The 17341-nt window shown below is 46.4% G+C and overlaps 1 protein-coding gene across 3 annotated transcripts in view; it reads left to right on the top strand.

The window, feature by feature from the left end:
- The first annotated feature begins 4537 nt into the window (after positions 1-4537).
- ACSL5 (acyl-CoA synthetase long chain family member 5) overlaps positions 4538-17341 on the top strand; it is a 45228-nt gene continuing 32424 nt past the window's right edge. The window contains exon 1 of one of the 3 annotated variants that reach the window (XM_004763846.3): positions 4538-4658. Coding sequence is in view for 1 of the 3 variants with exons in the window: in XM_004763848.3 (XP_004763905.1) it covers positions 7033-7050 (18 nt within the window). In the remaining 2 variants the exon portion in view is untranslated. Of the gene's footprint in view, positions 4659-6589; positions 7051-17341 lie in introns of those variants that run through there. The other 2 variants (XM_004763848.3, XM_004763845.3) reach the window with 2 other exon arrangements.

Here is a 17341-nt window from a genome sequence, read left to right as displayed (position 1 = left end):
CAGTGAGGACTGTGTGTGGTTCCTGACTCACTGTCCTGGAGGAGGTCGTGCAGGAAGATGGCTGGGACCACTGGTCTCGAAGGAGATTTAAACTGCCTTGGACACGTCAGGGATTGTCTAAGCCACAGGTTTCCTTATTTTTAAATACCCTAATGAGCTCACGTGAGGATTAGATGAAGCAACAGAGGGACGCAGGACACAGAGGGTGGTGCCTGGCGTGGAACCAGCCAGGGAGTGACAGCAGGTTTGTAATACGGGACTGTTGCCTCAGTCAAGGTCATGACCTCTGTCGAATGGGGGCTACAGAAAGGAGAGGTTCAGGTAAAAGACCTTGCTGTCTTCAAGTTCCTCCGGAGCCGCTGTGACATGTTCGTGGCTGCCACTGGGAGACACCACTTGTGTTTCTATTCTAAAGGCATTAAGGCCGAGGACCTTTGGTCTAAATCGGTGTTGCCCAAGAAAGATACAATGCAAGTGAAACACGTAGCTTAAAAATCCTCAGCAGACTTCGTTGTAAGAGGAAAAGAAGCAAGGAGAATTACTTATCTAGCGTATGCTGGATTTTATCACTTCACCGTGTGATCAGTATGCTAAAAAAATGGAGGTGTGACACAGTTTTCTTCATGCTAAGTCTCCAGACTTTGGTGTGTGTTTTGCACACATCTAAATGTGGACTTATCCCCCCTTCCAGTGCTCAGGAGCCGTACGCCGCTCCTGGTGAGAGAAGCAGGCAGCACAGACCTTAAGCTTCTCTCTGAACGCCCTGTCTAACCTGCTGGGAAATAGTGATGATATTTATGGGGTTGTTGAGGGCTCTGGGAATTTAGAGCCGACACCTCTGTCAGGGATCTTTCCACCTTCCATCTGATTCTTAAACACTCTAGGAAACCACTTGCTGACAAAGAAGCAAGTTGTCTGTGTCACTGTGTGACAGCCTTGCTGACGTCATGAGACGTCATGAGACACCTGAGAGCAGGTGTACCCACCAATGCCCACATCGAGGCTGGTCACAAGCTTGGGACCCAGCCACGGCGAAGGCTGAGGGTCAGTACGTCGTGGCCCATCCGTGTGCTGTGGCTTACCGCTCTGATCTAAGTCTACTAGGCAGTTGCTGTGTGTGTATGGGAGCGGGGGCACGAGGAAGCTGGCATATCAGGAGAGAAGGAAAACTTCGTATTGCAAATCTGTACAAACACTTTTATGGTTCCCCAAGTGCTCGTACTTGAGTAACACTTCCTTCCCACAAAGAATGACCAAGTGGCCTCAAGAGCCTGGGTGCCCCAAGCCGTGACTGTCCACGACCCAAGCTAAGGAAAAGTGAGCTGCTCTAGCCCGGAGCTGGGGGCCAGCTTCCTGCAGGCGTGTGGTGACGTCCTGTGGGGCAGGATGGACAGCGGGGCCCAGCATGGAGCCGTGGGCACTCGCAGCACAGCACACCACCGAGCAGACCCCCTGAGGGTCACACAGCTGGATCTAGGGTGCGGTGGCCCCTTCTAGATGAGTGAAGTGAGGCTCCGTGTGGGAAATGATCTCAGCGGCAGGAAGGATATCGAGGCAAATGGAAAGCCCTTCTGAGGAGGAAAAGTAGCTGTCATTCCACCCTTGGCATCAGACGCTTATGGCTGGCATTGGGTCCTGCTTCCTCTAAGACAACAATTCTTCATTTTCTTTGAGAGGCCAGTGAAAGATCCCAAGATAAATGCATATATACATGAATGTATATGTATGTGTGTGTATATATATGTATGTATACATGCGTATATGTATATATACATATATATACATACATATGCACGTATACATACACACGTATACATACATATATACGTATACATACATATATACATGTACATATACATATATGTATGTATACGTATATATGTATATATATGCATGCTGGCAAGGGGTTCGTAGAATGGATTGTACTCCCAGGTACACACGTAAGCACTGGGCTCAAAGGTCCTTCAACTCAAAATCTGACTCTGAGACTCCACCAGCTATAAGCCCCATGCCTTGGGCAAGTTAATTGGCCTCTCTTAGACTTTCTTCTGCGGAATAATAACTTCCACGTGGTGAGATTAAATGAGATACTGCAGACGAAGCTCTCAGAACAGCGCCGTCATGTGGGACATGCTCAGTAATGTTCCTGACCCCCTTGAAGGCCTTCAGAAAGGAGCTGCCATGAGAACCATAGCTTGCTACCTGAAAAGGTGTACTTTGAGTGCCATAAGGCTTTTGAAATGTCAGATAACCAAGGGAAGGGTGGGTTTGGAATCCTGATAATTGGAATGGCCAATTAAGGCACGCTTGTTAAGAGTTTAAGGAACTTTGCCCTTTCCTTTTCATATTTCAGTAGAAGGGTAAACTTCAAAGTCAGCTCTGCCATGTGGGAAGCTAAAGGTCAGTCCCCTGCAGACTTATTTGTGTCCACGTGCCATCACAATGTCTGTCCTGCCATACAGCCCTTCTAGGGTGGGGCGTCTCGCACCCATCCTCTCCGAGCCACCGTGAATATGTTAACCTGAGTAGGCTCCGCCTGTAGTCCTGTTAACCTGAGTAGACTCCGCCTATAGCCCCAGGGCTCTGCTCTTTCTCCTTCCGTCACATTGCCCTACTTCTAAAGACTTGAATTAGCAGTCAAAACTGGCTAAAATCCTGCCTAAGGAAGTGTTCCCCATACCACAAATCATAACCATCTGGCAGGTCTACTTCGAGGGCCAAAAGATGTTCTTGTCTCAGGCCCCAACAGATACCCAAGGTTTGGGTGCTGAAGGTGCTGTCCCCACATATACCTCACAGGTTTGTTAGATAATAGTGGAAACGTCTTCTAAACTGGGAGAAGCTGTAGAAATGCACTGTGGGGCTACCCACAGTCCCTTGTGGCGTTCCAATAGTGGGGCTCGTGAGAGGCCAGGGGTGGCTTGGTACAGCGTTGCTCCTAGTGGGTTTCCCAGACCAGCAGCGTGTCTGTCACCTGGAATTGTTAGAAATTCATATTCTCAGGCCCTCACCCAGGCCTAGGGAATCCTAAGCTCGGGCACCAGCCCATAAGTTGGTATTGTAATAAGCTCTCCAGGGGCCCGTGTTGTTCGCTAAAGTCTACAAACTCCTGGTTTGGAGCGTCTTCCTCTACCAGGTCTGGCATTAGTAGGTTGCTAATGAACACAGCTGGGCAGGGGTCCAGCCAGATGAGTCCAGCTGGCGTCCCCGGTTCTCATGGAACATGTTCTTCGGTTACCACTCACAAAGCCCTCTTTCTTCAGGTGCTGAGGCTGGACTAGGGCTGTGTGCCATGAAATGACTTTAAAGGGTTAATGCACCTCAGACCCGGATGAGAATCTGGCCGACTGACAACCCCTCCTTCACACAGGAGTCTGCAAGATGAGATATTGGCTTCTGACTTTGATGTCATTGGTTGACTGACTGAATACAGTTGAAGAAACCCAGTGCAGTATGACCACCTATTTCTGGCAGCCCAGGATCCAGAAAGCGGTCGAGTGTCTGAAGTCTGCTGGTGGTTAAATGAACACGGGTCAATGAAGCAGAATCCTAGCCAGGCAAAGGCACTGGGGTGACTGTGTGGGGCCAAGATCAGGTGTCGCTTTCATAACGAACTAGTTGTATAATTCTGGGTGATTTCCTTCACCTGAAGGGCCTTGGCCCTCACCTATAACACAGAAACTCAAAACTTTCTTTTGAGTAGTGGTGCCCTGCAGTCTTGAAGATTTTAGAACCAGAAATGTGACTAGTGACCTCAGCATGCAAAGAGTGAGGGACACCTGGATGGCTCAGTTGGCTAAGCGTCTCTCAGTTTTTGCTCAGGTCGTGATCTCGGGGTCATGAGCTGGAACCCCGCGTTCAGATCTGCGCTCAGCATGGAATCAGTTGGAGATTCTTTCCCCCTTCCTCAGCTCCTCCTCCCACTCACTTTCTCTCTCTAAAATAAAAATAATAATAATAATACCTTTTTAAAAAAATGGAAAGCGAGAGCAGAGGTGGAACCCTGATATACTAGCAATGTGCTTCTTCAAGCGCCTTGCTAAACTGTGGGAGGTGAATTCTTCCCGAGATTCTGCATTCTAAATACAGCCCAGGTAGGCTTGTCCCTCAGTCTAGATGTTAGAATGATTCACCTTATTTCGTTGTCTTGGAAATGTTCTAATTATGCAGGGGCCACTGGCCCCTTCTAGCCGGAGTCTGGTCTTGAAATGCAGACCTCTGCTTATCCAATTCTTAAAGTTATAGTTTGAATCAATCAAAGTGCCTTCCCATGTCCTTCTCAACCTCAACTCATGGGCTTTATAAAGGTTTTGCTTGTTAAACATCAGCTTTCGGGGCAGAGGACTGTCTTTCTTCTTCTTCCTCCTCAACCCTTGCATAACGATCTCGGTTTTAACCTTTTACCAAATTCTGTGCTTGTCGCTGTTGGAGGTTACTCCAATGTGTTTGAACAGGTAACTTCTACCTTTGAACTTCTATCGCAATAGGTTCAAAGGTTCCAGGGAAGCTTGTGGGTCACTCTTGGGACAGGACGCATTGGCTTCAGATGTGGCCTTGTTGCAGGAGCTGTGGAAGGGGCAGAGGTGTCTGAATGAACCGGTACAACCAGCCGTGAGGGGGCATTATCTGGACGCGGCAAGTGAGTGTATTCTTACAAGGTAAGCTGCAGTAATGCTCCCTACTCTAAAGTTTATACATTTATGGGACAGCTAAGGATGGGGAGTGGGAAGGTGAGACGCAGGTCTCTTCTCCGTCTAAGGGCTCTTTTCCAACGAGAGATTACCCTTGGTTAAGTAGTAACCTCCGCTGACCTGCGTGGAGGCAAAGGAGAAACCAGTTGTAAAGTGGTTGGAAATGTGAAAGCTGGCAGGGGGTAGGTCTGGGAGAGAAAGTTGTTAATTTCACTAAATGGAAACTAACACAGAGTTAAAAGCCTTAACTAAGGGTTAGAGACCGAACCAAGCTGCCTGTCTACATCTTTCATTCAAAACTTTATCTGTCAGAATGGTTACAAAGGCTATCTGCCAGCTGCTGATGGCAGCAAATCGCATTTGGAAGGGACTAGGGGAAGAGAACCCTTAGTGGACACTGTCTTGAGTGCTGGAGTCTATATTAGGTGTGTGACTGTGTGATCTGCGTTTCCTCATCTACCTGCCACCTTCTGTGAGGCAGGTGGTATTGTTCCCTTATCACAGGTGAATAAGGGGCTTTGGGGCTGTTCACAGCACGCCCAGGGCTACCTACCTAGGAGGCGATATGGCTGAGATTAGAGTCCCATCAGTCTGTCCCTCTAGGCTGCTGCCGCCTGATGCGGAATTCTCGTCTGTTTCCAAAATCTTCCATTATCTCCTGAAATCTTGGGAGTGTCACTTATGTGCACCTAGGATAGAAAAGGAATGCGACTCCAGCTGGACTTTTTAAATGACCGAGGTACTTCTGAACTTGGGCATCCAGTCCTGAAGGAAGACAGGAAAAAAAAAACAAACAAACAAACAGAAAAGTTCCTCTCACTCCAAGCTCTTCATTTAGCTGGTAAAAGAAGCCAGCACTCTGGGTGTTAGAATAGCTGAAACTTGACACCTAGTCCGCTCTGGCTGGAGGGAGCTGCTTCTTAAAGGAATGAGCTCCTGAAACTAAACAAAGCCAAGGTTCCTCCAGCTGTGAGATGACCCAGGAGATATAGATTGGCAAGGTGGGCTAACCACCTCTTCCCACACTTGGTCTCTCTTCCATGTCTAAAGTGGGCTCCTGTGAGGCCAAGGGATCAGCTGCCATCTCTGAGATTGCAACATAGCTCACCCTGGCTTTTTTTTTCCCCTCTAGTTTGGAGGTGTTTAGGACTTCCTACCTGTAGAGAGTACGAGTCCTAACCTAGCTCTGCTAAAGGGCCAGGACTTAACATAAGCCTTTTTGAAGTGACTAAGGCTGGAGAAAGTTGCTTCATTCTGGGGTGTTGGTTGTGGGGGCAGGTGGGAGCAAGAGAACTCATGATTTCGGCCTCCAAATTTAGGAAGCTCTCGTGCCCTTCTGTGGTCCCAGCCTTAGGCAAGTCCAGTGAGACTCCTGCAGGTCCTGATCTCCTGCAGACGAATCTCCAGGACACTTCCAGGGGGTCTACACATTCAGAACAATTTTCACAATAACACTAAGAAGCGATTTGCCTTTTTCTGTTACCGGCTCACGTGGGTACAGTGGGTTTTCCAGAAGCTGCAAGACACGGGACCAATCAGACAGGGCATGGTGTACATGCTTGTCGCCTTCCTTTCAGAAGGTCCCAGTTTTTAATTTGGGGAGGTGAGAGAGGCAGCAGACTAGATTTGTGGTTTATGTTTTAAGGTATGAGAGGGATGAGCTTATAGGTCAGAGGAAAAGAACACAGCCTCTGGGTCTGTGTCTGGTGTTTCCTGACTTGCTTGTTTTGTTGACTTTATTGGAAGTGCCTGGGGACAGAGGCAGGTGGGGGTGGGGAGGCACAGGGGTTGGAGGAGGGTGACCCCGTGCCAGGTGCCCCAGCATCGGGAGGGATGCGAGGGCTGAACTCCCTGCCCTGGGAGTCGAGAGGGGGGGTGGTGTCCCCTTCCTGGCACAGGCCCTCTGCTTGGGGCTCCTGCAGTTTGTTTGCTTGCTCTGTCTTGGTTTCACGGTAGTCAGACCCTGGAGGCAAAAGGTGATTGTGGGCTCCCGGCAGGCTCTTGTTTCAGCCCTAGGGCTAGGGGTTAAGGCTTTGAAAAGGAGCCAGGGCAGCCTGGGCGGCTGTTCTCCTCCTGGCCAGAACAGCTTCCACTTTCAGTTGTGAGAGAAAAACCAGGAAGTGAGGTCCCTGAGCACGTTAGAAAGCCCGGCCATGGCCTGACTCGGGACAGCTCAGGCAGGGCACTGTGGGGGACACTCGGAGCCGTGACCACCTGCCTGCCGGGATGCTCTGAAGCCAGCCGGTCCCTGGAGGAACCGGGGCTGAGGGAAGAGGGCCAGAGATTCTGTGCCAGGAAGAACCCGGAGCCAGGAAACTCCGTTCGGAGGAAGCTCTGAGAAATGCACCCTTCTCACAGGGTAAGGGGAATGTCGGGGGCGGGGGGTACTTAGCAAGGGGTCTGGTGAGCATGGGGCAGAGGCTGAAGGGGCACCCTCACCCCCAGCTTCAGCCCATCTAGAGCCTGCCGGGTCCCTGGCACGTGTCAGTGCTCCCTCTCTCTCTCTGTGTCTCTCTCCCTCTCTTTCTCTCAGATCTCTAAGGGACACCTTTAAACCTTCTTTACCAGAAGGCACAAAGGGAAGGAAGAAGTGTGTGGGGGGGGGTGGATTGGATTTTTTTCCTTCTCCTGCCTCTCTTGGGGGAGGAGGACTACACGAGAGACCTCTTCAATTTTCATTGTGAACATTGGCTCCTTCTATGGAGAGAGGTAATGAATGAGTGGAGGATAGACAGTTTCTGGATGAACTTAGCTCTGTTTCATGGGTAGAGCCACAAGTTGAATCTCAGACGGACTTCAAGGACCCTCAAAGAGTGAGCTGGAGGAAGGACCTCCCTGGTTGGGGCTTATTACCTTGGGTGGGTATTAATCTGCTGCGTGGTTTGAAAAGGCAGATTGAATCTGGAGCTCTAACATGTAGGTGACTCGTCCTTTCCATCAGCCACAGAGTCTTAAAAGTAGTGACATTTAATTTTGAAAAAGATTGATTTAGTAAAAAAAAAAAATTAATGGAATAATTGATTTCACTTGACCCCTCCCTTTCTATTCCAGCATGAGAGTAACTCTGTCGAGGTCCCCTCCAATGGATAAGTATTTGAGATGAACACAGAATAGTCTTGGAAGAGGCAGGGTAAAAATTCTTGTAGGCATCATTTGTGTGCTTGGCACCATGAAGAGAACAGAAAACAAAGGCCACAAATGCTTATAAAACAGGCAGATTAAAGAGTTAAATAGATGATATGCAATAAGGTGCAAGGTGGGGGTTCTAGCAAAATGCAAGGTAGGTGTACCCCCAGGTAAACACATTCCAAGTTAATTTAAACACACACACACACACACACACACACACACACACACACACACTCCAGTCCAAACAGAATGTTTCCGCCAGGTATTTCTCTAGGTCCTGACCTAAAGTAGTCTTCTCCCCCAGGCTATATTCTAACTCCTCGAGGGCAAAAGCACTGACTAGAGCATCAGAGTATCATCGAATGCTTAAGTGCTAAACACACAGTGGGGGCCACAGATTCTATAGGGGGGCTCGGGGTCCGAGAAGGAAAGAAAAGATGGAAGATGGAGCCATGGTCAGCACCAGCTCCTAAGAGCTGCTCTTAACATTTCCTTAAGACAAGCTTATGACGTGGATGGTTTCACCATGTTAACAGCTGAGGAGGCTCAGAGAAGCGAAGGACCTTTCCAAGGTCAGACAGAGATCCAAGGTGTAGTCCATGTGCTACTGGAAACCAGGCTGCATCCACTCCTGTGAGGAGTTAGTCTTTCTTCAGATTTCCTAGAAAATCGTATTTGGACAAAGATTTTCCTACGTGGGGACCTGGGAAGATACTGAGTTCACTTTCGTATTAGTACTTACAGATGGGGACATTTTTCTAGAGCTGCAAATATGACCCCTTACATTCATTCACTATTTTCTGTGGGGCAGTGCTAGGACTTTTTTGGAGGTGGGGGTTGGGGGGTTGAGTTTATCTTTGAATCTTCTAAACAGTCCTGCAAAGCGGGTTTGTTGTTTCACAGATGGGGAAACTGAGTCTTAGCCGTAAAGAAACTGGACATGCTCTGAAAAGGTTGAAACTGGGATTTGAACTTTGGCTTCTGTGGTGACGGAGGCAAATTTGTCTCCATTCCAGATGAGTCTAGAGATGCCTGGGTGGCTCGGTCACCTGAGGGTCCCGCTCTTGTTTCAGCTCAGGTCATGATCTCAAGGTTGTGGGCTGGAGCCCTGCGTCCAGTCTGCTCCCCCCCTTCCCCTCCCCCAGCTTGTGCTCTCTCTCTCTCACTGACACACATACAAATAAATAAATAAATCCTAAAAAAAGAAAAAAATATCCAGGTGAGTCTAGTTTCGTGCCTTGACGAAAGAACTAGAAACCGGAAGAAACCTCTTTTTTAAGAACCCTCCCATTTCAAATCCTTAGAGAAAGCAAGCAGACGGGTGGTGCCAGGGTCGGGAGAGGAATGCAGAGTGAGTGCTTAATGGGCACAGGCTTTCCTTTGGGGGTGAATGAAGTGTTTGGGGACTAGACAGAAGTGGTGGTTGCACAACAGTGTGAATATACTAAATGCCACAGAATTGTTCACTTTAAATGATGTTATATGAATCGCACCTGCGGGGGCAAAATCTTCCTACCTCCAGGCAGGTGATCTTGGGCCAGGACCCGGCAGCCAGTGAGAAACCAGGAATGAGGGTTGTGCTCCCGCCGGTCTCCTATTGTTGGCCAGCAGGTGCACTGACCCTCACTGGGTGTGCAACCCGAGGTGATTTTCAGGCATGATGACCTGTCCCCAGCAGCCCCGAGTCAGCCAGCATTGTTCTTGTCCCACTCTGCTGTAAATGCATGAAGGGCTTTCTCTCCCCAGGGCAACCAGGCATCTGAGTCAAAAGAGGACTCTCTCACTCACTCTTCCCCTGGAAACCTAGGGCCTGACATGTCTTAAGCTCTTAATTCATGTCTTTTGAATAAATCCATGAGTCTTGGAGTTTGGAAAGTCAAGCAGCCTTGTACAGCTGAGACCAGGTCATGGTTTTGTCCCTCTTCGAGGGAGCTGGTAGCTGATCTTGGGGTCTCCGTGGGTCAGTCTGCCCTATGAGGTGCAAGTTTGTGAGTCCCTGCAGGACAGGATACAGGGGTGGGCTAGGGTTGGAGGAGAGAGCTGGGTCAGAATTAAGGGCTACGCGGTGCCCTCTCCAACAAGACATCCTCTGTTTAAATAGAAATGAGAAGTTGTTAAGACCTTTGCTTGTAAGCTGGAGGGCAGTTACAGAATGAAGGTCATGATCATCACTTCTCTTTCAGGAAGCCTCAGGATGAAACATCTGATACTTAACAAGGAGTCAGATACTGGGGAAAGTGGGGGCGGAGGGAACCAGTCTTCCCGAGGACATCCCATGTACCCAGCAGTGCACTCGAGGGGAGAGTGTACAGCATTCCTTTTAAGTAGGAACTGTCACCTGTCTCTTCTTGTGTACAGTTGAGGGAAATGGGCGCTCAGTGATATTATGTAACTATTCCCTGCGCCACATGAATGGTGGAACATTGTTCCAGCGCCAGAACAGGCAATGGCCTTGAAAGTTGGCTGCTGGAAATGAGACCGTTGGCAATAAAGCTAATTGTTTGCACTTTGACTCCAGTGACCCCTGACCACTGGCAGACCAGGTGGCAGGAGGGCTGACTCTGCAGTAGCCGAAGCAGGAAGGCTTCTCTCACAACATTGCACATCAGGGCTTTTAGCCTGCGTGGGTGACAGGGGCCTAGCACTTTGTCCACACTATCTCTTTACAAGCTCTCTTATCAAGTCCAGTGGACTTCTGGGACTGATTCTCCTGACCCCACTTGTCCCATCATCTACTCCCTCAGCAACAAGCTTGGGAAACCTTTGGGGTGCTTCCTGAGTCAAAGTTTTCCTTAGAGTAGGGCTGCTGGGCTGTGGTTTTCTGGAAGCCCCATGGTAGATCCAGGGGGACTGTGTCGATCTGAGATCTGGTGGGATTTGTCACTGCCAGCCACCAGGCTATGGGTGGCTCAGCTGCCCTATGCTATCTTCACAAACTGAGTTAAGAGGCTTTCCATATTTGATGTAATAAGGGTTTTTTCTTAAATACCACTTAGCTCAACTGCAAGGCCTGGCACCACAAGCCTTGCTGGTTTTGGTGAGCTGAAATGACTTCCATCAAAGAGTGTCTCCACCAGCCCTGGGTACTGTCTCCCCCAGCCTTCTTGGAGGCTTTTCCTCCCCCACACCCTTTCAACCAGAGATGGATTCTCAACCTCCATCAGAAACAGCCTTTCACTGTTTCCCTTTCCCAAATAGGATGATTGTCTCATGTTAGTGACTCAAGCCACACTCTACCTCTCCCCCCATATCTCGTGGTTGCCCTCCCCCCCACCTTCCACTTAAGTTTATCTGGCCTACTGTGGTAACTTGTCTCTCCATTAAAAAAAAAAAAAAAGGATGGAGAGTTGCAGGCAACAGTTGAAAAAGAAGGTTTGGTGACAGAGACTCTGGTTAGAATCAGAGTTGGAGACTTAACAGCTATTGGTTTAATTGGTGGGGTCACCCTCAACTGACCTTGGAAATGAAACTGTTGGCAATAAAGTCAGGATCAAAACCCACACATCCTTGAGAGTCTAGTGTTCCATACAGCCCCCTTCATCTACTCCAGTCGACTCTAGGCTCTCCCTCCTTCAGATATATTAGCTAGCCCCACTTGCTGAATCCTTCTAGAATTGTTCTCAGTGTTCAACAGACCCATAAGTCCCCAGAGAACAAGAGGAATATCTTCTAAGTGTTTGTCCCTCTGTACATGGCAGAATGCTGGGCACACAGATGGTCTAAGACCTTTGTTTGCCTTATTAAAATATGTAAAATTATAAATAAAGTACAGAGAGTCAATATATCTCTTGTCACACATACTTCTCCGGTCCACCAGATGCTCCCAAGTCTGGGGTATATGACATGGTGCATTTGTTTACTAGCTGGGGAATTGGCTTTAGCTCTTTAGTAGACTATGAAGTCTGAGTGTGGTATATGAGCCTGGTACGTAGTATATTGCTAATGCTTGCAGAATCGGTGGCCCTTGAGCTCATTCAGGTCGAGCTATATAGTGTTGCCCATGCCAGGGCACGAAGCTTCTGGCAGTGGCATTTCTGTGGAGGGGTCAGCCACCTATGCCCCCCCTGTGGATAGGAGCACATCATGTCACCACTAGACTGAATTCCGCAGCCTGTTTCCTTCAACAGATACCTCTCTCCACTTCCCTTCTCTGAGCTTGTGCCACTGGTGAATGAACAGGGAAAGTGACTCACTGGCACCCAATGGATTTCCCACTGTACCTCAGGCACCATGTTGGGTGCAGTAGAATTTGAAGGCTAAGAGGCAGCCTCTGCCTGGGAACCCCCATGGCCAAGGTGTCCATGGAGTCACAGGAAGCTTCCCAAACCCAAGGATAGAACTGATCCTGCTCTGATTTATACAGCCCTCCTGAACTCCGGTTCCTGGAGATTTCCCCATGGGGTTCAGCAACAAAGATCTTACTGATGCGTATGCACCAAAGACCTCATGTTTTATGGTATGCTTGCCTGCGGGCCAGGAATCCTGTTTCAAGCCTAGCCCTTTCCCGTTTCCCTGCCAGCTGCCTTACAAATTGGAGTTTTGGGGTATGGCCTAGCAGTTGGGCTGGGAGAGCAAGATGTGTGATCTTGAGAATGCTTTCTTGTTTTATTAAGCACTCATGGAACCCTCTGGGTTTTAAGAGATCTCCTTCGGTAATGCCATCTTCCTGCCCTGTCCTGCATGATCCTGTGGAGATAAAGGGGTCCTTTCTGATCTGCCTGGGGACATTGCCTAGTGTGTATACCACAGAGTGTCCTGGGTGCCAGTCCCCAGATGGACAGAGATGGTGCTGTGCCCAGTAGCTTAACACTGCTTTGCTGGAGAAGGCTATTATAGGCAGTGGCCTGTCTGAGCACCTAGGGTGCCCTCTTATGACAGCCTCTCTTCTCGGTTCCTTGCAGTAAGTGTCGAAAGATGACCTTTGAGGCCCTGTTTGCACCGGTGAGCCAACATTTACCTTTGCTCTAGCTCTTTAACTGCTGAAGAAATGAATGAAAACCTACCGCCAGAGCTGCTGTCCAAACCAGCTTGCTCTGTGGCTGAAAGCATTGCACACAATGTGAGCACTTGAAAAGGCCACATGTGTTGAGTGTGGCTTTGGTGGTGGGAAGGCTGCACTTGCAGAAATGGAGCTGAGGCTGTGTTCTTGGGTGCATTCACACGAAATGCTGCCAACCAAGGTGACGAAACTTTCTAAGTCAGCTGCCTCGGTCAGAGGTAGGGTGATTTGGAGTTGGTTTTTATGTTCATTTTTTTTTGAAGCATGCATATTTCAGATTAAACCGTGTATACTCTTAAGTTATCTTCTCAATGAGACCTACTTGAAACCTTATCCCCCTGCTAGCCACAATCCTCTTTCCTGATTCTATTTTTTTAAACTTCCGTATACTATATAAGCTCATAATTGTTCAGACTTGTTATCAAACTCGCCAATAAAATACAAACACCCAAGGGGAGGTGGGTTTCATTGGGAGATCCCCAGCACCTGGAATGATGCCAATATACAGTCAAGCCCTTAAATATCTTTGGGTGAATTATTGAATATTCAAAACTTTCTAGAAAATCCATTAATGATTTCTCCTCTTCCATCTGTCTTTTCCTATGAAGAATATACTTCCAGAAATACAAAAACATACACATTTGTCCAAGTGGTTTTTTTGTTTTCTTTCTATTTGGCGATTTATCATAGAGCTCTTTCCACATCGGTACACACTGATAAGAATAAAGCAGGTCTGCTTTATTCTTACTGCCTGCCAAGAGTGCTACCATGTAGACATGCTATAATTTATGGCTAGTCTACCAAGGGAGGCTTTCCTGGTCTCCGGCATTATAAGCAATCCTATAGAGGTAATGACGATGAACGTAAGACCAATTGTCTGGGCCTATACACCAGGCACTCTTCTAAGTACTTTACAGGCACATTAGCTCATTTAGTCCTGAGGAAGATATTATTATTGTTAGTCTGCAAACAAGAAACCACATAGAGGTTATCTAACCCAGGTCACAAAGAAGCTGATCACACAGGGTATGAACCCAAGTACTCTGACTCAGAGCCCCACCCTGAACCAATATCTTACACAGCCATTTGGGATGTATTTTACTGAATACTAAAATATTCACTGATTTTTTTGTTTGTTTGTTTTGATTTTTGTTTTTTAAGATGTATTTATTTATTTTTTTATTTGACAGAGAGAGAGCACAAATAGGCAGGGCAGCAGGCAGAGGGAGAGAGAGACTCAGGCTCTCTCCACTGAGCAGGGAGCCCGATGCAGGGCTCGATCCCAGGACCCTGGGACCATGACCTAAGGTGAAGGCAGCTGCTTAACTGACTGAGCCACCCAGGCACCCCTGAACTGATGTTTTTCTACAGGAAAAGTTACTCAAAGGTCATTAGGCCAAAGGGCACACATTTTAAATTGTGGTAGAAGTCAACAGGCGCATGTCTAAGGGGCTGCACCAAATTTACGTTTCCCTGATTAAGAGTGCATTTTACACGATTTTCTCATTGCCAATCTCATGGGTGGGGAGAAGACCTTTTCTTTAAATTTGCAACTTTTAAAACTACTCGCAAAGATGAGAGAATGGGACTTTGACACAGGCTGAAATCCTGCTGTGGGGCTCCAAGGGCCACCTCCATATGCCAGAGCAGCCCTTGAAAGGCACTCAAGAAAGAAATGGGGGGAGGAGTGTAGCTTCCCTCTGCCTCCTCTTGTCCTTCCGGTCACCACCGAGAGCGTCTCCAGCCACAATCTGTTTTCGCTGTGAATGCTCTAGTCATGACCTTTGGTTTTTTTTTTTATTGTGTTGTGTTTTGGTTTTCATTGACTTCGGAGTTTTCCCTATTGAGGAAATGAGCTCTTTAGACAGGCAAAGGATTTGATACTTGCCCCAGTTTATCTTTGGTATTTTTCCTGCAGGGCAAATATTTTTTTAAAAATTTTATGGCTCAAACTTGCCAGGGTTTCCATTTATTGCTCCTAGGTTTTGTGCCTGTCTTGAATCTTCCTCACGTCAGGATTATAAAAAAAATTTCCCCAAATACTCTTAGGGTTGTCCTTGTTTTATATTTAAGTCTTTGATCCATCCCGAACTTATTTTTATTGTAGGAATAAGATGGTAGTAATCGGCTTTATGTCTTCTCTCTGAATGGCTAGCCAGTTGTCTTGACACTTTTATTTAAGTGAAAAAAAAAATCTGTCCTTATTGGAAATGCAATCTAGTATATGATAATATATCCACTGGGAGTTTCAGGTTTATTTTGTTACATAGTTTTGTCTATCACAACCAATGGAAAACTTCTCTAGCTCTATGGAAGCAAATTTGGTAATGTTTAACTCTGTCCTCCAATTCCTATTATTTTTCAAAAATTTTCTGACTCTTTATAATGAGCTTTGTTTTTCTGGGTGAACCTTAGAATTAACTTTTTAAATCCTAAATCATTCCCTTTGGTCTTATTAAAGTTGTATTAAATGTTTGGGTATATTTAGGAATATGGGGTCCCCTTGACTATTTGGAGCATGATTTGCAATTTTCAAAGCTTATTATGTCCCTTAGATCTGAACTTTTTAAAACAACTCTACACATTTATTAATATGCTACTGTGAATGGCATTTCCCCCATTATTTTTGAATTCGTTATTTGCATGAAATCAAGGAAAGCTATTGACTTTGTGGCTACTGATTTGTTAACTGGTCACCTTACTGGTTATTTCATGGCTTCTAATTGCCTCTTCTTTCCTTAGAGGGTTTTTAGAATTTCCCTCTCAGCTGTTTTTTTTAAATTGGAAATATGACAACATATTTTATTTTGGATAGAACTAACTGCTGACCCTTTTGAACTTTGGATAATTTTATTTTATTTTATTTTATTTATTTTTTATTAACACATAATGTATTTTTGCTTCAAGGGTACAAGTTTATGAATCATCAGTCTTACACAATTTACAGCACTCACCATAGCACATACTCTCCCCAGTGTCTATCACCCAACCACCCTATCCCTCCCCCTTGAACCCCACCAAACCTCAGTTTATTTCCTGAGATTAAGAGTCTCTTATGGTTTGTCTTCCTCCCCAGTCCCATCTTGTTTCATTTTTTCCTTCCCTTCCCCCCACCCCTGCCCCGCCTCTCAAATTCCTCATATCAGAGAGATCATCTTTCTCTGATTGGCTTATTTCACTCAGCATAATACCCTCTAGTTCCAACCACAGTCACTGCAAATAACAAGATTTTGGTTTTTTGATGGCTGCATAGTATTCCATTGCATATGTATACCACACCTTCCTTGTCCATGTTGATGGACATCTAGGTACTTTCCATAGTTTGGCTACTGTAGACATTGCTGCTATGAACATTTGGGTACACATGCCCCTTCAGATAACTACATTTGTATCTTTAGGGTAAATACCCAGTAGTTCAATTCCTGGGTCATAGGGTTGCTCTATCTTCAACTTTTTAAGAAACTTCTATACTGTTTTCCAGAGTGGCTGCATCATTTTAAATGGCACGAGGAGTTAAGACTTGCCTTTTTTTTTTTTTTTTTTTTTTTAGGAGTCAATGCTTTTCCATATCCAGGTTTTCTCTGTTAAAGCTTTGTGAAATGGATAATCATTTCAAATTATGTTATCTTTTATTTCTTAATAGAAGGAAACTATATTTGATGCAGAAGAGTAAACTGGTGCAAGAAAAAGTCAAAAGTCCTTAGTCCCAGGGTCTGAGGAAATTGGGTGAAGGGTCTTACAATGGAAGGTCTGTTTCATGTTTGTTGCACTCATTAAGGAAAAGGCTATTTTCATAAGGCTGCCAGTTTGTAATGTTCTTTGGATCTTTTCCCATTACTTTGGAATTTTTCTAGAGATATTGGTGATGTGGTTAAGATCTGAAATGGAGGCTTCCTAAGTTGAGGGCAGCAGGAATTTAGGGGGCTGGGTTGGTGACTTAGGACCCAATTAAGAAGGCCAGACTTTCATATACAGCCTTCTAAATCACACACAGGCCCCTTTGGAGTCATTATGAGTTATGAAGCCTTGAAAGCTAGTCTCTAAGAGAAAGCACATCATTCGGTACAGAAGAACGTGTTAGCCAGCTGAGTATAAGAACCTGGGGACTCTGATCTCTCTTTTAATGAGCTCTCTATCACCACAGACTGAGCCCATACATGCAAGGGAACAAAGAAACCAATTAAATCCAAATTAGGATAACTAGAAGGTAGATTTTTTTCCCTCCGAAAGCTCATAAACGAAATTTATATCTCATTTTTGCACAGAAAACAATGAATTCTTCAGGCCTAAAAATGAAGATAATTTGCCTTATGGTTCTTTGAATTCCAGAAGCCTAGGGTAACCATAATTATTTATTTCTAGGCTGGATTTCCCGCTCACTATTGTAAATGGCTTCATTCGATAAGATTGATCCTGTATTTTCTTTCAAGCTCAGAGGATTATCCTCCTCCTGAGTAGTCCTTGATCTGTGTTAGAAATACATCCTTTTCACCCTCTTCCTTCCCTAACCCAGTGCTGTGGT

Source organism: Mustela putorius, unplaced genomic scaffold, assembly GCF_011764305.1.
Source record: "Mustela putorius furo isolate JIRA1106 unplaced genomic scaffold, ASM1176430v1.1 tig00003909_pilon_pilon_pilon, whole genome shotgun sequence".
NCBI classification, from domain to species: Eukaryota; Metazoa; Chordata; class Mammalia; order Carnivora; family Mustelidae; genus Mustela; species Mustela putorius.
This window is presented reverse-complemented; position numbering and strand designations above follow the sequence as displayed.